This window comes from Anomaloglossus baeobatrachus, chromosome 2, assembly GCF_048569485.1.
Source record: "Anomaloglossus baeobatrachus isolate aAnoBae1 chromosome 2, aAnoBae1.hap1, whole genome shotgun sequence".
Classification (NCBI taxonomy): Eukaryota; Metazoa; Chordata; class Amphibia; order Anura; family Aromobatidae; genus Anomaloglossus; species Anomaloglossus baeobatrachus.
The window spans coordinates 539882936-539905752 of record NC_134354.1 but is presented as its reverse complement, the minus strand read 5'-3'; the positions used below and the strand labels follow the sequence as shown (position 1 = coordinate 539905752).

Genomic DNA, 22817 nt, shown 5'->3' with positions numbered 1-22817 from the left:
ACACAACAACATCTATATATATATATATATATATATATATATATATATATAAAACAAAAATCATACATGAACTACACAATACGTAAATTCTAGAATACCCGATGCGTAGAGTCGGGCCACCTTCTAGTATATATATATATATATACACAGTACAGACCAAAGGTTTGGACACATCTCATTCAAAGAATTTTCTTTATTTTCCTGACTCTAAAAATTGTAGATTCACATTGAAGACATCAAAGCTATGAATGAAAACATGTGGAATGAAATACTTAAAAAAGTGTGAAACATCTTAAAATATGTCTTATATTCTAGGTTCTTCAAAGAAGTCACCTTTTGCTTTGATTACTGCTTTGCACACTCTTGGCATTCTCTTGATGAGCTTCAAGAGGTAGTCACCAGAAATGGTCTTCCAAAAGTCTTGAAGGAGTTCCCCGACATGCTTAGCACTTTTTGGCCCTTTTGCCTTCACTCTGCGGTCTAGCTCACCCCAACCAACTTGATTGGGTTCAGGTCTGGTGACTGTGGAGGCCAGGTCATCCGGCGTAGCACCCCATCACTCTCCTTCTTAGTCAAATAGCCCTTACACAGCCTGGAGGTGTGTTTGTGGTCATTGTCATGTTGAAAAATAAATGATGGTCCAACTAAACGCAAACCGGATGGAATAGACTGCCGCTTCAAGATGCTATGGAAACCATGCTGGTTCAGTATGCCTTCAATTTTGAATAAACCCCCAACAGCGTCACTGTTGTAGAGATGAGAAGGTGTGTCCAAACTTCTCATCTCTACAACAACTATTAAGAGGAGACTTTGTGCAGCAGGCCTTCATGGTAAAATAGCTGCTAGGAAACCACTGCTAAGGACAAGCAACAAGCAGAAGAGACTTGTTTGGGCTAAAGAACACAAGGAATGGACATTAGACCAGTGGAAATCTGTGCTTTGGTCTGATGAGTCCAAATTTGAGATCTTTGGATCCAACCACCGTGTCTTTGTAGAAAAGGTGAACGGATGAACTCTACATACCTGGTTCCCACCGTGAAGCATGGAGGAGGAGGTGTGATGGTGTGGGGGTGCTTTGCCAGTGACACTGTTGGGGATTTATTAAAAATTGAAGGCATACTAAACCAGCATGGCTACCACAGCATCTTGCAGTGCATTGCTATTCCATCTGGGTTGCGTTTAGTTGGATCATCATTTATTTTTCAACAGGACAATGACCCCAAACACACCTCCAGGTTGTGTAAGGGCTATTTGACTAAGAAGGAGAGTGATGGGGTGCTACACCGGTTGACCTGGCCTCCACAGTCACCAGACCTGAACCCTATCGAGATGGTTTGGGGTGAGCTGGACCGCAGAGTGAAGGCAAAAGGGCCAACAAGTGCTAAGCATCTCTGGGAACTCCTTCAAGACTGTTGGAAAACCATTTCCGGTGACTACCTTTTGAAGCTCATCAAGAGAATGCCAAGAGTGTGCAAAGCAGCAATCAAACCAAAAGGTAGCTACTTTGAAGAACCTAGAATATAAGACATATTTTAAGTTGTTTCACACTTTTTTAAGTATTTCATTCCACATGTTTTCATTCATAGCTTTGATGTCTTTAATGTGAATCTACAATTTTTAGAGTCATGAAAATAAAGAAAACTCTTTGAACGAGAAGGTGTGTCCAAACCTTTGGTCTGTACTGTTTTTTTATATATATATATATATATATATATATATATATATATATGTATTGTGAGGTAGCGTGGTCGGCTGCGCAGCAGAAGACACGGGATCCAGGCATTAAGGTTCACAGCACACGGTTTTAATGTCCAAACAAAAGTCCACAACAATATACATGTGCCTCTCCAGCAGAGAGCTCAGGGAGTTCTGTTCACTCCCTCACACCCGGCACACCTGCCCTTGTTCCTGTTTCCATTTAACCCTTCCTTCAGCCTGTAGGAAAACAGCATTAACCCTAGAGTGGATTTACTTTCTATCATGGAGTGAGCACAACCGGGGCGAGACATACCGGCCGTCATAGATAACCCCGGTCACAGTCTCACATACCCCCCCCTCAGTTCAAGCGTGCGGGGTTGAACTCCCGCCATCAAACACGGGCCGCGGGACAAGGCATCGGCGTTGCCCTGCAACCTACCGGCCCTATGTTCAACCGTAAACCGGAAGTTCTGCAGAGAAAGGAACCACCGGGTAACCCGGGCATTCCGTTCCTTGGCGGACCTCATCCAGACCAGTGGAGAGTGATCCGTCACCAAGCAAAACTGCCGTCCCAGCAGGTAATAGCGTAGGGACTCCAAGGCCCACTTAATCGCCAGGCACTCCTTCTCCACTACGCTATAATTCCGCTCGGGAGGGGTGAGCTTCCTACTTAGGAAGGTGACGGGGTGTTCCTCCCCCTGAACCACCTGAGACAGCACTGCCCCCAGGCCGACCTCTGAGGCGTCAGTCTGCACTATGAACTCCTTCCGGAAATCAGGGTGTACAAGAACGGGCTGTCCGCACAGAACCCCCTTCAGGGCCCGGAAGGAGTCCTCGGCCTGCGGAGTCCAGCGCACCATGACGGACTTCTTGCCTTTGAGAAGGTCCGTCAAGGGGGCTGATAGTCCCGCAAAATCCTTTACAAACCTCCTGTAGTATCCCACGATACCCAGGAAGGCCCTAACCTGCTTCGTGGTCAGGGGTCTAGGCCACTTCTGGATCGCCTCAACCTTGTTAACTTGGGGCTTAATCACTCCTTGGCCTATCACGTAGCCCAAGTAGCGGGCTTCCGTGAGTCCCAACGCACATTTCTTGGGATTGGCTGTCAACCCGGCTGTTCGAAGCGCGTCCACCACCGCTTGTACCTGTTCCAAGTGGGTCTGCCACTCGGAGCTGTAAATAATGATGTCATCAAGGTACGCTGATGCATACGCCTGGTGGGGTTCCAGCACTAAGTCCATCAACCTCTGGAACGTGGCCGGAGCGCCATGTAACCCAAAAGGCAAGACCACATAGTGGAAGAGACCCTCCGGCGTAACAAAAGCGGTTTTCTCCTTGGCGGACTCCGTCAGTGGCACCTGCCAGTACCCCTTGGTCAGGTCGAGCGTGGTAAAATATCGCGCCTGTCCCAGCCTATCAATCAGCTCATCCACCCGGGGCATGGGGTAGAGATCGAACTTGGATATTTCGTTCAATCTCCTAAAGTCATTGCAGAACCTTAAGGAGCCATCGGGTTTTGGTATTAGGACAATCGGACTAGCCCATTCACTCTGGGATTTTTCGATGACCCCCAGGCGTAACATTGTCTTTACTTCCTCCGATATGGCTTGTCGTCGAGCCTCCGGTACCCGGTATGACTTCAGGCGTACCTTCAGGTGGGGCTCGGTGACAATATCATGTCGTATCAGACTGGTCCTACCGGGCAGCTCGGAGAAGACATCGGGGTTCTGCTGAACCAACCGTCTGGCCTCTCGCCTCTGAGTCTTGGTGAGGGCTTCTCCAATCCTTACTTCCGGTTCGTCCTCTCCGGAGGTCGCTGGAGCCGGATGTGAACGACCCGAAGAGGAGGGAGATGGGGAAAAAACAGCCATCAGGCTTTCCCGTTCCTGCCAAGGTTTTAATAGGTGTAGTAGAAAATAATTCCGGCACACTTGGAGAATATATGAAGAAGAGAAAATCTTGAAATGCTTAAATGGTTTTATTTTGTGCATAGATCAAAAAAAATGATGATAATACATCCGTCCGACGTTTCGACCTTTTGAAGGTCTTTATCAAGGACAAGTTTATCTATATGAACAACTGTATGGTATATGTTCAAGACTATGAAGACATCATAATGCAGTCAAAGAAATGAGCAAAGATGTGATCCTTATGCACTGAAGTAAATTGATGACCAGTAGTGGTGACCTTTTTCAGAGGGAGTGGGATATAGACAATTCGTGCACGTCTCCCTGGGGCCCATACCCTATATCACCAACGCAAGATACGTGACACCATATATGGCTCACTAGCCTTTCCCTGTCTCTAATACTTCTAATACCTCAGGGTCTCCTTGAGAACCCCAGAAGGAGTCCTTTTCATTATATGATCCCATACACTTTCACCTTTTTGGAACAATATTAAGAATTGTCTATATCCCACTCCCTCTGAAAAAGGTCACCACTACTGGTCATCAATTTACTTCAGTGCATAAGGATCACATCTTTGCTCATTTCTTTGACTGCATTATGATGTCTTCATAGTCTTGAACATATACCATACAGTTGTTCATATAGATAAACTTGTCCTTGATAAAGACCTTCAAAAGGTCGAAACGTCGGACGGATGTATTATCATCATTTTTTTTGATCTATGCACAAAATAAAACCATTTAAGCATTTCAAGATTTTCTCTTCTTCATATATTCTCCAAGTGTGCCGGAATTATTTTCTACTAGACTTGCGGTTTTTTCTGAGCACCTAATATATAACGCAGTGAGCCAGGAATAATCGTCTTGAAGGTTTTAATAGGTTGACATGGTATATTTGTTCAGGTTTCCGCCTACCGGGCTGCAATACCTTATAGTTGACCACCCCGACTCTTTCCTTTATCTCGTAGGGGCCTTGCCACTGAGCCAGGAATTTACTCTCCGCCGTGGGGATCAATACCAACACCCGATCCCTGGGTTTAAAGGTCCGCACGGTGGCTTGTCTATTGTAGCGCCCGCTTTGCGCGGCCTGAGCCTCCTGTAAATGCTCCTTCACAATTGGCATGACCGCACTTATGCGGTTCTGCATACCCAAAATGTGTTCAATCACACTATTATGGGGGGTGGGCTCTTGCTCCCATGTTTCCTTTGCCAGGTCCAACAATCCCCGGGGATGTCGCCCGTATAACAATTCAAAAGGCGAAAACCCCGTGGATGCCTGTGGCACCTCACGGATGGCAAACATCAAATAGGGAAGCATCATATCCCAGTCTTTCCCGTCTTTTGAAATCACCCTTTTTAGCATGGTTTTCAGGGTTTTATTGAAACGCTCGACTAAACCGTCCGTTTGAGGATGATACACAGACGTACGCAACTGCTTGATCTGGAGTAGCCGGCATAGCTCTTTGGTCACTTTAGACATGAATGGGGTCCCCTGATCCGTAAGGATCTCCTTGGGCAACCCCACCCGGCAGAACACAGCAAACAACTCCCGAGCTATAAGCTTTGCTGCAGTATGTCTGAGAGGTATCGCCTCGGGATACCGGGTGGCATAGTCAACGATCACTAGGATGTGTTGGTGCCCTCGAGCGGACTTTACGAGGGGCCCCACCAGATCCATCCCTATCCGTTCAAAAGGGACTTCTATAATGGGTAACGGTACCAACGGACTGCGAAAATGGGTCAGGGGTGCGGTAAGCTGACACTCCGGGCAGGTTTCGCAGAATCGTTTTACCTCCCCAAAGACTCCGGGCCAATAGAACCTTTGCAATATTCGCTCCTGCGTTTTCTTGACCCTTAGGTGGCCACTCATCAGGTGTTTATGAGCCAAGTCAAGGACCCGCCGGCGATGCGGCTGGGGCACCACCAACTGCTCTACCCCCACGCCCCGTATTTCATCTACCCGGTAGAATAAATCCTGCTTAAGAGCGAAATGGGGGTACCTTACCTGGGCACCGGGCAGCTGTGCCACCCCGTCAATTACTGTCACCCGACTCCGGGCATGTATTAATGTAGGGTCCTGGAGTTGGGCAGTCCCAAACGTATCCGGGGACGCCTCCAACTCCGGGATGGGTTCGACCGTCTCAGCCTCTCCTGCCAATACCTCTAGGGGTGACCTATCGGGTTCACATTCTGTCCCTATCATGGGGACCCCTACGGCAGGTGTCCCGGATTCAGGATTGTAGGGCTCAGGTCCCGGACTGACCAATATCTGAGGAGACTTAGGGGGTCCCTTCCATAAAGTCCAAAAATAGGGCAGATCCCTTCCTAGTGTCACGTCATAGGGAAGAGTGTTAAGAAGTCCCACCTTATGTTGCACCTGACCGCAAGGTGCTGTGATGGTGACAATCCCTGTGGGATAGTCTCGGCGGTCCCCATGTATGCAAACCACCCCCACGGTACGTCCTGTGGCCTTTACTTTAGCCCTCAAGGTGGATCGCACAAGGGTCACTAAGCTTCCGGAATCCAACAATCCTGTAACCGGACATCCATTCACCTGTATTTGGCACAAGTGGGGCTCCGTCTCTGGGGAGACCAGGTCAGCGGTGCACACCACCTGAGCATACATTGAACCCCGCCGGGTAACCCCACAATCCATGGGCTCCGTGGTGAGTGGACACTGGGCTTCCATATGTCCCACCCGCTGGCACCGCCAACATCTAATGGGGACGGAAACCCCCTTGACGGGTTGTTGTTTAGGGTACAGAACCTTCCGGACCTGAGGAATGGCGGCCGCGGCCTCAGACGGGACGGTAGGGGACTCCTGCACCGTTGTCAGTGGTGGGTCCTTGGCCCTAGGCTTGGAGGGGCCGGACCGACGGGCGGTACGCAAAGTCTCAGTGTCCCGTATCAAGTCCATCGTAGCCACATGCCGCTCTACCAGGGACACTAATTGGTCCAGGGTACTCGGGTCACCCTGTCCTACCCACCGTTGAACGGTGATGGGTAAAGGGCGCACAAAACGATCCACTACTACCCTTTCCACCATTTGCGCCAAGCTCAGAGTGTCAGGCTGCAACCACTTTTTTACAAGATGCAACAAGTCATAGGCCTGGGAGCGTACGGGTTTGGCTTCCTCATAGAACCACTGATTTACCCGCTGAGCCCGTACATAGGTATTCACCCCCAACCGAGCCAGTATTTCGGCTTTTAGGGTCACATAGTCAATGGCGTCCTCGGTACAGAGGTCCAGGTACGCTTTTTGGGGTTCCCCCGTCAGATAGGGCGACAATACCTCAGCCCACTGGGGGGTCGGCAGCTTTTCCCGCTCGGCCACCCGCTCAAACACCGCCAGGAACGCTTCCACATCATCCCCCGGGGTCATCTTTTGCAACGCTTGTCTCACCGCTTTCCGGACGCTGCCGTCGTCACCCGGTCCCGGGGTTGTTGCTGCTGGTCCGGCACGGATCGACTTGGCCAGGAGAACCATCTGTTCTTGATGTCTTTGTTCCTGCAATTGTAAGGCTTGCTGCTGACGTGCATTGGCCTGAACCAGCTGTTCTTGGTGCCTTTTGTCCTGCACTTGCAAGGATTGCTGCTGACGTTCCAACGCCCGGAGCAGGTGTGCATTGGTCTCTTGCTGCTGTGCATTAGCCTGTTGTTGCTGTGCATTAGCCTGAGCCAGCTGCTGTAGTATGTCCTCCATGGCGTCACCGGGTTTGGGCTATAGTATAGCCGCTCGAATCCAGGACATGTGCTACTGGGTCACCAGGGATGGATGCTACACCTCACCGGCTGGCATGCCCGCATTCTCCACCATATGTGAGGTAGCGTGGTCGGCTGCGCAGCAGAAGACACGGGATCCAGGCATTAAGGTTCACAGCACACGGTTTTAATGTCCAAACAAAAGTCCACAACAATATACATGTGCCTCTCCAGCAGAGATCTCAGGGAGTTCTGTTCACTCCCTCACACCCGGCACACCTGCCCTTGTTCCTGTTTCCATTTAACCCTTCCTTCAGCCTGTAGGAAAACAGCATTAACCCTAGAGTGGATTTACTTTCTATCATGGAGTGAGCACAACCGGGGCGAGACATACCGGCCGTCATAGATAACCCCGGTCACAGTCTCACAATATATATATAAAAAAAGCCAAATATTGGATGGTCTCAAAATAGACTAGATCGTCTAACAATGTGTTAAATTTATCAAACAGTATGAAACACTGTGATACGTCTTACACATTTTACAGGTTTTGTCCCATGAACATATGGTGATCGTGCACACGAAAACAAACACGAGCTTTCTGGGACGTTCGTGTAACCGTTTGGGTCCAGGAGATGTTAAAAAAAGCACATTATTAAGAAAACATTCGGATCATACTTACAGGTCCCGCAACGCGTCCTGCAGGCTCTGTCTCCCAGCGCTTCTGCTTCCGTGTCCGTCCGATCATTGCTGTTCCCACCGGTAAACACCTCTGGCTAAAAGGATCTGCCGTGACTGTAACTTCATACCCACGTGACCAGTCACGTGTGAATCTTGCATTACCTCATTGGCTAGAAACTGGTCACGTGAGTATGATGTCATCACAGGTCCTGGCGTGCCGTAATGCGAGTGTCATCGCATCATGGCGCACAATCTCCCGACGGCAGCGGGTCAGCTCCATGTATTTCCACAGCTGAGGCGCTCCTGTCGGGAGTGTGGGGTGATGCACTGGGAAACGCAATTGCAATCATCCCATCACTGTCAGCCTGCTGCATCGATCTGTCCAGAATGATGTAGCAGGCTGACATGGCTCTCTGTGCTTCTCACTGTGCATAGACTGTCTGTGCACAAGATGAAGCAGAGTTGACATTGCTCTTTGCTTCTCACTGTGTATAGACTGTGTCTGTATAGAATGATGAAGCTGACATGGCTGTCCCTGTGGATTACGTCGGACTAAGGATTTTTTTTATAATAAAGATAGAGTCTCTAAATGTTTTTTGTTTTACTTCTAATAAAAATGTTTTCTCTGTGTTGTGTTTTTTTTACTGTTTCCTAGAAATTCATGGTGGCCATGGCTAATTTGGCGTGACACCATGAATTTCGGGCTTAGTACCATTTGAGAATACAAAGCTGCTATTAACCCCTTTATTCCCCTGCGAGCCACCGCCATCATGGCCGCTGGACGAGCCGGGTAAAGCGTCTGGAAATGGCGCTAAGAAACAATGCGCCTTTTCCAGGGGTGGCTGCAGAGAATCCCAGCCCCCAGCTGCCTGGCTTTACCTGACTGGCAATCAAAATACAGCGCGAGCCCACACATTTTTTTTTAATTATATTTTTAAATAAAAAAAAATATGAATGAGCTTCCCTGTATTTTGATTGCCAGCCAAGGTAACGCCAGGCAGATGGGGGCGGCAGCCCGTAGCCGTCAGCTTTATCTGCGCTGAGAATCAAAAATACCGTGGAGCGCAATGTAATTTTTTTTATGATTTATTTATTTTTACAGTAATATGTCAGGCAATCAAAATATACAGGGAAAAAGGTGAGCCAGCTCAGCTGTGTCAAGGTCTGGCATGCAGGGATAACACTCTGGTAGTGCAGGGATCCAATAGAAGAAAAAAGATAATCCAGCTTTCGTTATAATATAAAATCTTGTGCATGCACATCCCAGAAAAAGAGTGTTTTATGTGATTTTATTTTTTTTTATTTATTTTTTTTATATATATATGTGGAAGAAAAAAAAAGAAAGAAAAAAATTATTGTATGTTCATACATATATGATTTTCTTTTCTCTTGTACATAATTTTCTTTGTTCACTTTTTGTGGAATATTTTGTATCATGTGTGTTTTGTATATTATCTACCCTGTGAAAGCACATGTGTTTTTCTGATTAAACCCGCCCTCCCATTGGTAGGAGTGAGTTTAAAAGCTTGTGGGTAACATTCGTTTACTCAGGCTTGACAAAGAATGCAGGTAGCATTCGAAACGCGTTGCCGCACATGGGCTCCCTATTTTGTCCTTGTAATGATACATATTTTTTACGTCCTTTAAAATAAAGCTTGCACAAGATTTTATATTATTCCAGAAGCTGGATTATCTTTTTTCTTCAATCAAAATACACGGAAGCCCATTTTTTTTAGTTATTTAATTAAATAATTAATTAAAAAAAAATACATGGGCTCCCGCTGCATCTTTTGTATTGCTAGCTAATGGTAATCCAAGCAGCTACTGGCTGCTAACCCCAACTGCTTGGTGTTACCTTCACTGGCAATGGAAAATCTAGGGAAGCATTTTTTTTTTAAGTTTTTTGCCAAAAAACTAAAAAAAAAAAAATTACTTGGGCTTCGCCATATTTTTATATGCTAGCCAGGTACAGCAAGCAGATACGGGCTGTCCCCAATCCCCAGCTGCCTATTTGTACCCAGCTGGGAACCAAAAATATAGGGAAGCCCTTTTTTGAATTATTTCATGAATTTCATGAAATAGTAAAAAAAACCCGACATGGGCTTCGCCCCATTTTTTTGTCCAGCCAGGTACAACAAGGCAGCGGGGGATTGGAATCCGAAGCGCAGGTTGGCCCAAGCTTTCTGGGCCCCTCCGCTGCGAATTGCAGTCCGCAGCCGCCCCAGAAAACGGCGCCTTCATAGAAGCGCCATCTTCTGGCGCTGTATCCAACTCTTCCAGTGGCCTTGGTGATGGGTGGCACGCTGGATAATAATGGGTTAATACTAGCTTTGTTTTACTAGCTAGTATTAAGCCAGAGATTCTTAATGTCAGGCCAAGTTTGACCTGGCCATTAAGAATCACCAATAAAGGGTTAAAACATAGATTCCACACAGAGAAAAAATACTAGAAATAACTACACAGACACACTTAGAGACTCCATGTTTATTACTCCCTCTCACCCCTCCACGATCCTGGTCTTCTGTCTTCTTTCTCCTTCAACCCATGCAGCTCTGCTACATCAGACAGCACTGCATGGGAGGAAGACACTGCTGCTCCCGTGCAGTCTAATCACTCAGTGAGTGAGCAGAGGCTGCAGGTTGTAAGCAGTGACGTCACCGCTGCCACCGTTGAAATAGTAATCTGACAGGCGGGTTACTATAGCAATGGTGATCTCCGTTATTCACCGGCTGTGGCATCCAGTCCTTGCATGTGGGCTGACTCTGTAAAGAGTGCCCACATGCAGTAACGGGGAGCCAAGCATGTGCCCAAGCATCTCGCCGGTACACGGAGATGCTCAAACGAGCACCGTGTACCAGAGAGATGCACTGACAGGACCTAGCATGACGTCTAGCCATGTGACCAGTCTGTAGCCAATGAGATAATACACACGTGACTGGTCACATGCTATGACGACATCATAGATCCCGATCCTGATCTTCTGTCTTCTTTCTCCTTCAACCCATGCAGCTCTGCTACATCAGACAGCACTGCATGGGAGGAAGAACGCTTCTGATCCCCGTGCAGTCTAATCACTTAGTGAGAGAGCAGAGGCTGCAAGTTGTAAGCGGTGACGTCACCGCTGCCACCGTTGCAATAGTAACCTGATAGGCGGGTTACTATAGCAACGGTGATTTCCGGTCGCCTGATTCTCGGCGTCGCTATTCACCGGCTGTGACAGCCAGTCCCTGCATGTGGGCTGACTGTAAAAAGCGCCAACATGCAGGGACGGGGAGCCGACCATGTGCTCGAGCATCTCGCTGGTACACAGCGCTCGTTTGGGTGAGCACCATGTACCGGAGAGGTGCACTGATAGGACAGGACCTAGCATGACGTAATAACCATGTGACCAGTCTGTAGCCAATGAAATAATACACACGTGACTGGTCACATGCTATGACGTCACGGAAGGTCCTATCATCAGTGCTGGTTACCGGTAGGGCACAGCGATGATCGGAAGGACAGCGGGAGACAGTCTGCAGGACGTATCACGGGACCTGTAAATGTAATGACAATGTTTATTATTAACTGTATTCTTTATTTTATAGCCCCCCCGCCCCATCACATAACTGTAAAGTCCACGTTCGGTGTTTTGACGCAAGTTCTCGTTATATCAGAACCCGAACGCGAACTTTACAAAATGTTCGGGCAAGTCTCCCGGACACCGAACATCGGGGGGTTCGCCCATCCCTAATGCTAAGTGAATATACAAATGAAATAGCAAAGGTTTGCAACTACTGCTTTCTGAGGTAAAACATTTACCTGCCTGTTTTATCTCAGGAGTAAAGCGGGCTTTACATGCAGCGACATCGCTAACGAGATGTCGTTGGGGTCACGGAATTCGTGACGCACATCCGGCATCGTTAGAGACATTGTTGCGTGTGAAACGCAGGAACGACCATTAACGATCAAAATTGCTTACCAAATCGTTGATCGTTGACCAGTCGTTCCTATCCCAATTATCATTGCTGCTGCAAGTACGATGTTGTTCGTCGTTCCTGCGGCAGCACACATCGCTATGTGTGACACCTTAGGAACGACGAACGACATCGTATCTGCGGCCGCCGCCAATGAGGAAAGAAGGAGGTGGGCGGGATGTTACGGCCGCTCATCTCCGCCCCTCCGCTTCTATTGGGCGGCCGCTTAGTGACACCGCTGTGACGCCGCACGAACCGCCCCCTTAGAAAGGAGGCGGCTCGCTGGCCACAACGACGTTGCTAGGCAGGTAAGTATGTGTGACGGGTGTAAGCGATGTTGTGCGCCATGGGCAGTGATGTCGCCCGTGACGTACAACCGACGGGGGCGAGTGCGACCAGCAGCGACATCGCTAGCAATGTCGCTACATGTAAAGCCCGCTTAAGAGTTTATGAAGTCTTTCAAGCTCTCTATGCTCATCAGAAATTAAGTCAGGGACGTAAGAGCTCCAGTGGCCGCTGAGCTAATATGTCACTGACTTAATTTATGATGAGCTCACAGGCCTGGTGACATGACAGAAACACTCACTCCTGTGATAAAACAGGTGGGGAAATGTTTTACCTCAGAAAGCAGCAGCTGGGAGCCTCGGTGGTTTTGCCTATATATTCACTTATCATAAGTCACTTATACTTCCCCCCTGGCCAGGAACTGTGACATGTGGTGACCATGCACAGGAGCAGCACTGTCCGGTCACATATAGTCACTGGACAGCACATAGCAGAACACATTTATAAGATTATCTCAGCACAGGATCATTTTTTAATCATATAAAATTGTGGAACTTATTATTATTCCAAGATCTATTGATTAAAGTGTATTTTGTGGGACAAAACCTTAAAGACTATCGATTTTAAGTGATGAATTGATTGTGAGATTGTATTTGTTGTAATTTTTTACTTGTATTATCCTTAATTTTTTTGTCATTTTTTAACAAATTAATAAAGGTGTTGTACTATCTATCTTAAGTTTGGCACAATGTATTCTGGTGCTTGTTTTTAAAGAAACAGTAAACCACACAAAACTGTTGTCAAATTTTTCAATAGTGCATCACAGTTACTACGAAAGGACCACCTAAACTTATAAAGGAAAAAAAGCATGTCACCAGTGTACCACGATGGAGAGTAAACCTCTCTTTCAGGTGTCTGGAGATTGCAGCGCATAGCTACTCTCACACTTGCACAGGTTAAAACTGCAGGCTGAACAGATTCTCCTTGACCCGGTGCTGCAAGGGTTAAACAGTTTGTCTGGTCTCCTAATTCAGGATGAAATGCTGGGTCTCAGCTGTTCTGAGTTTCCCATTCACTTCTGCTATCAATATTTTCCTCTCAGCTCAGAGAGTTGCCAATGATAAGGTTTGCTATAGCTTGCCTCAGGCATCAGTTTGTGAGATGTGGACTTAAAAGTCATTTTGAGATCCCTAACCGAAGATTCCTGCAAGGAAGTTGTGTGATATTTTCCCTTCTTTCTAATTCCATTTCAGTTTGCCTCACTTATCCGTTCCTTTCACTCCTTCCTGTAGTTTGGTGTGTCTTGTACAATTGGTATTTCTTTTATGCCTGTCTGTCTTACCCCCTCTATGTGTTTAACCTAGAGAGGGACTAGTGTGATGCCCTGGCGCTGCTAGGTGGTCACAGAAGAACACTGCACCCCACACAACACCATCCCACACGAGGTTCCATCAGCCACAAAACCCTAGCCACCCCCCTCAGGGTAGGAAGGACACACCAATGGGCAGGACCAGGCGGATTGGGAGCCCCACCTAGGGGTCTTGAGGATCCAGGGGAGGGAACCAAGTAATTCAAGTTGGTGTTCAAGTAGAGAGGAGTCAGTGACAGTGACAGACTGTGGCGGAGAGTTGGAGTCTGTGCCTAGTGCAGGTAGCCAGGGTAGTGGCCCTGGTCTACTGGCTAGGTGGCAAGCAGTGGACCGTGTCCAAAGGCGACGGGAGTCCGGTCGCGGGAAATCCAGAGTGGACCGGGACAGGGTTGGAGCCCACCGGTACCGACAGCGGAGATCCGGTCCGGAAACCGTGTACAGGCGGGGTACCTGGACCCTAGTTAGAAGACGGTTGCAAGCCCCTTCTCTAATTAACCAGGCCGGGATCAAGGTTCCAGACGTTGTTCCAGAAGTGTTAGCCCAGATAGAGAGAAACAGCAGCCCACCTCGGGGGATAGGGTATCCGCAAACACCCACTGAGATCCCAAGGGTCAGTTTTCGTGGGCATGTCTCCCAACCAAAACCAAACTGGGAGTGGACTTCCCCGTTCCATACAAGGTCGTCTAAAATAGAAGGAAAATACAAAGTGCCGGAGGAAGGAACATTGGTACACCAGCCGGGTGTGGGAACCGTGTACACCCTGAAGCGGCAGCCGGCCACTGACACCTTGGTTTACCTGCAGACTCATCAACCGTGAGTACACCAACACCCTCCGGTCTGGCCCGGTGCATCACCACCAACAGCCATCACCTCCCGTGTTTTGGACACTGAGCCCTGGGGCATCCACCCCTACCCACGGAGGGGTTAACATCCAGCTGCCATTCCATCGCCCCCGGGTGCTCCCCAATAGCAGCGGTGGTACTCCACCTTACCACACACCGTGGGTGGCGTCATCAAGTATCTACAACAAATCCCCTGCACATATTACGCCCCTTTTTATTTGAGTGTCCGCACAACCCCCGGGTCAGGAGACCCCTCGACCCACTGTGGATCCGGATCCGAGCAGCTCGTCTGCTGGCACGGGGGCGCACACTAGTGTTCTCGCTGCCTTGCGCACTAGAAAGGGTTGTGTTCAGGGTAAGACAGGGATAGGAATGTGATTGCTGCATGGGGTGCAAGAACCTGTCTATGGACGTCAGTGAGTTCAGGGTTGCTTGGGTAAGTGTCAGAGGTTGTCCTGCCCTTTTCTTTTCTAGTCTGAGTATCCTTTCTTTTATCTCACCTTGCGTAGACCAGCCCACTTGGTGGAATGTAACAACTAGGAGCTGCCCTGGAGGGGTACCTAGTGCCTATCGTTAGACAAGTCCAACCTTACCATCAGAGGTTCTGGTGAAGAATGGGTAGGCACTTAGTCACACCCCTCTCCAGGTAAACCTGGTTTTGGGAACTGTGGGTCTACTACCCTCTCTTCCCTCAATCACTGTACCATGACATTGCATTTGCATGCATGGTATAGTTATTCCAAGATTTCATGTGTGCTAAATTTTCACTAACTGGACGATCAACAACACACAACATCATCTTTCCTTCATCTTCTGCATATTAAAGTATATGATGTACAATCTCACAGTATAAAAGATGGCATACATTTTTTCACACAATTATATTCTTTACACATGAAAAATATTTAGATAGTAAAGAAAATTAATTTTAAAAAGATTGTATATATATTTTTTTATCTTAGCCTGTATTTGTATAATGTTAATTAAAACTGGGGTATAGTAAACTAATCACCCTCACCTGATATGTTTAGTATTGCATAGATCAATAAATGTAATCTCATGTTGATTACTGCCATCTCAAAATTATTCAACCCCTGAATAGAATCTCTCATAAGAGCACTGTCTCAAGCACACCTGATGCTACTAATCATGGAATTGATTAGTTGAACCAGGTATGGTTGAGCTAAACACATTAAATACCTGGACTGGCTAGATATTAGTTTACTGTGGTGCATTTTAAACCCTAAGGCGGGCTTTGCACATTGCTACATCGCAAGCCGATGCTGCGATGTCGCACGCGATAGTCCCCGCCCCCATCGCAGGTGCGATATCTTGTGATAGCTGGCATAGCGAAAATTATCGCTACGCCAGCTTCACATGCACTCACCTGCCCTGTGACCGTCGCTCTGGCCGGCGACCTGCCTCCTTCCTAAGGGGGTGGGTCGTGCGGCGTCATAGCGACGGAGGGGCGGAGATGAGTAGGATGTAAACATCCCGCCCACCTCCTTCCTTCTGTATAGACGCCGGCGGCAGGTAAGGAGATGTTCCTCGTTCCTGCGGCTTCACACACAGCGATGTGTGCTGCCACAGGAACGAGGAACTACATCGTACCTGTCGCCGCACCGGCATTATGGAAATGTCGGAGCCTGCACCGATGATACGATAACGACGCTTTTGCGCTCGTTCATCGTATCATCTAGGATTTACACACTACGACATCGCAAGTGACGCCGCATGTGCGTCACTTTCGATTTGACCCCCACCGACATCGCACCTGCAATGTCATAGTGTGCAAAGCCACCCTAAAGGCCCCGTTACACGCTACGATTTATCTGACGATCTCAGTAGCGATGTGACACGCCCAGATCATAGTTACGATTTGCCGAGATCGCATATAGGTCGTTTAGTAGCGGTCACACGTACACATCTCACAAATGACGCATCATCATTCAGCGATATATTGTTTGACCAAGGCGGTCGTGTGGATGTCGTTCGTCATTCGTAGGGTGTCAAACGTAGCAATATATCTGCTGCGTTCCAAACGACGAACAATATTTTGAAACTGAATGACGTGTCAACGATCAACAATTTTCAACCTATTTGCGATTGTTCGGAGTCGCACGTAGGTGTCACACGCAACAACGTCGCTAACGATAACGGGTGTGTCACGAAAACCGTGACCCCGACGACATATCGTCAGATAAATCGTAGCGTGTAATGGGGCCTTTAGTCACCAAACCAATTTTGACTTTAACGACCAAGCAATTTTTTTTTATCTCCCTGGTGTCACTTTATGTGTGATAACTCTAGAATGCTTTAACATACCCCCGTGATTCTGAGATTGTTTTGTCATGACAGATTGTACTTTATATCAGTGGTAAATTTAGGTTGATACATTTTGCGTTTATTTGTGAAAATATTGGAATGTTGGGGAAAATTGTTCAAATTTTGCAATTATCAAACTTTTAATTTTTATAACTAGCTAGCCATGCTGTACAAAATCATTAATAAATAAGATTTTTCATTTGTTCACTTTACATCTGCATCATTTTTCAAATGTCATTTTGTTTTGTCAGGATCTTAAAATGGTCAAAAATTTTGCATCAATTTTTAATTTTTTGAAGAAATTTACAAACCCATTTCTTTAGGGACCTACTCAGATTTAAATGGACTTAGCCGGGCCTATATATTGGAAACTCCCAAAAGTGATACTATTTTAAATACTGCACCCAGGATTTTTCACATGTAATGCAACGCTTTACAGTTATTCTTCAACACCTCAAGTTCCATGAGGAATAAGGCCCCTGAACAACTGCTGTTAAAATGAATATCGGACGTGTTTAAGGCACTAACATTGAATGCCTAGCTTTAGGATAGGTCATCATTGTCTGATAGGTCAGGGTCCGACACCTGGCACTCCCGCTGCTGCTTTTGGTGCTGGCAGAGGCAGCAGGTACCTTGAAATGCTCAGTTCTGGATCTACTCCATCTTCTGATCTTCTAATCTTATAAATGGGCCCCTGATATTTACTGTGTAATTGATGTGTCTAACTGTACAGGGACATGATCTGATCATACCACAGCTCCTGGGTAGGGGAGGATTCAAAAGAGTATACAGATAGCTTAGCACAGGATCACAGCTGATTCTTTTTTTTAAGGTAAAGGAGGCAGGAGCCTGTTTTTCAAAAAATGTTTTACCTCAAAGAAAGAATAATTTGTAATCCTATTCTGTAATACCTCTATATACTCTTTTGCCTCCCCCTACCCGTGAGATGTGGTATGATCAGACCATCTACCTGTACGGGCAAATATGGCCATTACACAGTACATAGCAGGGACACCTATATGAGACTATCTCAGCACAAGAACGATTTTTTAATCACATCCAACTGTAGAACTTTTTTTCATTCCAAGATCTATTGATTAAAATGAACTTTGTTTCTGGGGAAACGTCTTTAAAGGAACACTGGATGCATTACCTGGATATACTAGAAAGTGAAAGCTGTTGCTGACTACCACAAGATGTCAGAGGAGGCAGGTGAACAAAGATCCTCAAATTACTTGAAAAGATATGCAGCAAGATTTGGTGACAACAGACACTGAAGTTTCAGTTTGCCCACTAAGGCCAACGTAACACTGGCATATGACTCACATGGAAGTGCAATGTAGGAAAATCTCGCATTGCACTTAACCCAATGTTAATCAATCAGGTAGCTCATATCTGCAATATTTTCCTCAGCTCTATTTGTACTGAGGAAAAAAATCATAGCATGCTGCAGTTGTCATCGTATTGCAGATCACTCGCATCCATACAAGTTTATTGATGCGTGTGAAACATTGGACTGCACTGATGACATCTGAGTGCAGTGTGATATATGCAGAGACAGGCAATGGAGAAAATGGAGAGACCACTCTCTCTTTCTTCTCCGCACCTATGATCTAATAGCAAGATTGGATCGTAATTACATGGCACTCGGCTCACGCTCACAGGAAAGTTTGAGCCGATGGTCATTAGCATATTGCATCCGATGCTCTCACATTGGATGCCATTCGCTAGTTTGACTCCAGCCTAGTGTGCCTACTGATAGTCGCCATGCTTGAACTATTAGATGTCCACCTCTCCTGACCCAAAAGCACAAGAAAACTTGGCCCTTATATACATAGGAAAAAAGCAGGGAATTAAATAATTAGTATTCTAGTATTGGCTCATGAAAGTTAAAGTTATAGCGCCAACGTGAGATATTTGGTAAAGATAAACCTTTATTTTTATTAAAAACCTAAATGTGTAAGGTGCCTCAACCGCATTAAAATACCAAGGGATTGACCCTAAAATGGATTACACAGACAGTCGCCCAGGACAAAATAATCTTACATCAAAATTAACCAGATAACCAATCCAGCTCAGGACAGAATTCCCCTAGAGCAAGGTGACTAAAAGACAGACCAAAATTATGTTGTAAACAGTATGGATAAGAACCACCACTAGTAATAGATGGTACTATGCAGATATTGTTCATATATTCAGGACAATCGTCCTACAATATTTGTTATGAAATAGAACAACTGGGGAATATCCTGCAGCTTAACTAATGACAATGGTACATTTTTTATCAAGCCATATATATTGTATATCCCCCATGTCCATCAACAACATATTAAATGGCAGATATAGGAAAGATCTCACCCATTCAGATGATCTTACTGCCCGTCACAGAATTCTTTTTTGACAGGCGGAGTCACAAGGAGGCTTTCAGATCCATTCAGACCCATCTTGCCCTGACTCCCAATGGCTCCCGCCCTTAAAAGGACAGTCCACAGCTGGTGTGACGCCCTGGACTAGCCAGGTAGTCACAGGTAGACCCCCTGCACAAACACCAGCCCCTAATAAGGTGACAGCAGCCAACCACAAAAACCCTAGTCACCTCCCTCAGAGCTTGATGGACACACCAGGGGGGCGGAGCCAGGTGGTTGGCACGCCCACCGAGGAGTTCAAGTGCAGCAGGCCTGTGGCGTCAGGTCTGCAGCAACAACACTGACTGGTGCCGGGGTCGTAGCCCTGGTACCGTGGCAAGGAGGCAGACGGTGGTTGCCATCTCCAGGAGCTGGGAAGACAGCTGGTGGAACCGTAAGGGACCGGGACAGGGTAGTGGCCCGCCGGAACCGAACCGGGGAGCCAACTGGAAACCGGAGTACCAGGAGGGGTACTCAGACCCAGACCAAGGTCCAGAAGCCACTGGACTACGTCGAATTCACTGATTGAGGTCTGGACATTAGGTCCTTTCCCGTCCCAAGACCCGAAAGATAGCAACAGCCCACTGAGGGGGATAGAAAGCCAACGCACAGGCAGAGAGATCCCACGGGCCAGCGCCTGCGGGCAAACAGGTTTCCCGACACACATCAAGCCGGGGAGCGGACTACCGTTACTGAAGCATAGGCAGTCAAGTTCTACAAAGAGGTGCAGGAGAAAGGCGGGAGCCACCAACCTGAGAAAGGGGCAAAGTGCAGCCGGCTGCGGGCACCGATCACCATCCTTTTTGGTTTACCAGAGACTCCGGTGTATCTGTCATAGTGAGTACAACAGTGCCCTCAGGCCACGCACCGCACCACACCATCTTGCCCGCACCTCACAACCACCAGGCCCCAGGACCATCACCCCCTGCCCATGGAGGGGTCAACACCAGGCTGCATAACACCGTCCCTGGGAGCTTAGTTAACGGCAGCGGTGGTGCCCACATTCACCACAACCCGTGGGTGGCGTTACGAACTTACACCTTTAAACTCCACGGCCTTGGCCGTGAACCTTCCCCACCGAAATCCCTATACGTAGCGCCAACTCGCTTTCAGAGCAACGTGACCCCCGGGTCCAGGAGGAGCTCGAGCCATCTACCGACGAATACGGACCCGAGCGGCTCGGCAGCTGGCCGAGCCCTGGGGCGGTACACTAGAACCTGTTTACTGTCCCCTCAAACAGCCCCTTATGCCTCCCGATGTGTTTAATCACCAGTCATGGCTCATCAAGACGCTCAGAAGAGCACGATGCAAGTAATGAGCATTATAAAAAGTCAATGATTGGCCTGTCTGGGTCTCCGCCCATATACAGACAGCCATAAATAGAGCATTTCTGGTGGGGGCAAGGGGAGGGTTTTTTTGTTGGTCACACTCCAAGAACATTATTTTGTTAGTCCTTGGGACAGCCGTTCAGGGACTGCGAATGGCTTTTCCAGGGGTGCCTGCACACTTCATGCAGAGAAGCAAGCCTGTGCGTTATTATCATTGTTTCACAGATGAAATATCTAGGCACTCACGATACTTAGCCAAGGTCCACGAGTACCCGAGCAAGCCGATGATTGAGTAACGAGCAATCATCCCTAGTCATTAATATTGGATTGGTGTGGGTTCAACAGATCAATTTCTATTGAAGAACATGAAAGTCAATTTGCAGTACCCATCAGCAGCCGATAAATATTTCACAGAGCTGTAGTGTTTTGTACACTGTTTCCACCCAGCCAGGATATGATAACAATTTATGATCGGTGGGGAGAAAATTTGAACCCCCACATATTTTACATTGTTGACCTATGCTAAGGATAGGTTATCAGTTTAAAAGTAGTTGACAGCCCGTTTAAATGAATACTGAGCCGAAATGATATACTGAGAAAATATACACACAACACACTACCCTATTTGTTACTGCTTATAAAACTATGTTATGCCTAATGTGCCTAATGTAGGGTCTCAGTGATATGAAGAAAACTATCCTTTGGGTGTGAGTGTTGATGTTTTTCCTGGAGCGTTTTTACTTACTTCGTTATAGAATTCATAGAATAAATCAAAATGACATAAAACTCTATTTTGTATTTACAGGGTGCCATGGTGGAAAAACGGATTCTGGCTAAAGTGCATAGTAAATTTATTGTTTCATTGGCATATGCATTCCAAACGAAGAATGACGTCTGCTTAGTAATGACGCTAATGAATGGAGGTGACCTGCGGTAAGTTGAATAATTGATGCTATAGAACTTCTAGTATACTTTGTTATATCAGCACTTTCTTAGGCCCCCCTTCATACATCCATGTAAATAAAGCAAGTTTTGCACGGTCTGTTTTGGCCATCCGTATGGCCATCCGTGTGTTCGTGTGTGTCATCTGTGTGACATCCATATGTCTGTATGACACGTCTGTGTGACCAATACTGGGAAAAAATGAAATGAATGATTTTTGATGTGTAAAACATGTTCAAGAAAAGTGATAGATAAATGATAGATAGATAGATAAACAGCTTGTACAGCTACTGAGCAGAGTTAATAAATAATAAAAATAATAAAAAGTGGGGTTCCCCCTAATTTTCATAACCAGCAGAGGTACAGCAGCAGCGAGGACTGCAACCATTAGCTGTCAGCTGTACCTTTGCTGGTTTTGAAAAATAGAGATGATCCCTTGATGATTTTTTTTATTATTATTTGAACAGATAATTTAAAAAAATGTTGTAGGGTCCTCCCCAGTTTTACAAAACTGATATTTTTAGGGTGGCAAGGGCTATGGTTATTTGTCCCTTCCCAGCCTAAAATTAGCAGCACACAGTCTCTCCAGAGGGCCAAATCTGGCACTGTACTTGTCTCTTCACATTGCCCTGGTGTGGTGGAAAACGGGGTAATATAAGGGGTAGATGCCAGCTGTGAATTTCCTGCCGACATCAAGACCTGATATTAGTAAAGAGTGGTTGCCTTGCAGACACTGCCATTACTAATCCAGTAGAAATATAAAAAAAAATTATTTGAACAAACAAACACACCCCCGATGACAGCACTCTTTTAGCAGTTTATTAAAAATGTATTTAAAAAAAAGTCCTCAGTAATCCATAGCAATGTTCCACAGTGCTCTCCAAAAGCGAATCTGAAAGACATTAAAAGAGAAAATGATTAAAGAAATAAAAACAAAAGACACCCTCTTTCATCAATTTATTTCCCTGCAAACCCTAATTCCCTGTCCGGCGTAATTCAAAATGGGGTCCCACAGTGTTCCAAGACTCACTGTGCCATCCAATTAAGAACAGATGGTTCCTCATTGGCAGGGAGAGAAGTCACTGCAGGATCACCTATTGCTGTGTGAGAATCACTGCAGTGAACTGAGTTGACCTCATGAGCCGTAACAGCATCAGTTAACCGGAGGTCAGTGCCCAGAGCTCACGTGCCAAGTATCGCAAGAACCCACGGCAATGAACTTTGTTGAACGCATGAGTTCAACTCAGTTCAATGCCCACAGCTGTTCTCATGGCAAGTATCATGAGAGGGACCCCCTCATTTGTGAAAATCAGCCAAGGGACAGCAGACTACTTTGGGTTGCTATTCATATACTGGGAACCATTGGTGGGATACC

At 46.8% G+C, this 22817-nt stretch overlaps 1 protein-coding gene across 1 annotated transcript in view; it reads left to right on the top strand.

Moving 5' to 3' along the window:
• The window catches only part of GRK1 (G protein-coupled receptor kinase 1), a 131574-nt gene that overhangs the window by 39614 nt on the left and 69143 nt on the right, over nt 1–22817 (top strand). The window contains exon 2 of the mRNA XM_075334327.1: nt 21306–21433. Within this exon, the coding sequence (XP_075190442.1) occupies nt 21306–21433 (128 nt within the window). The remainder of the gene's footprint in view (nt 1–21305; nt 21434–22817) is intronic.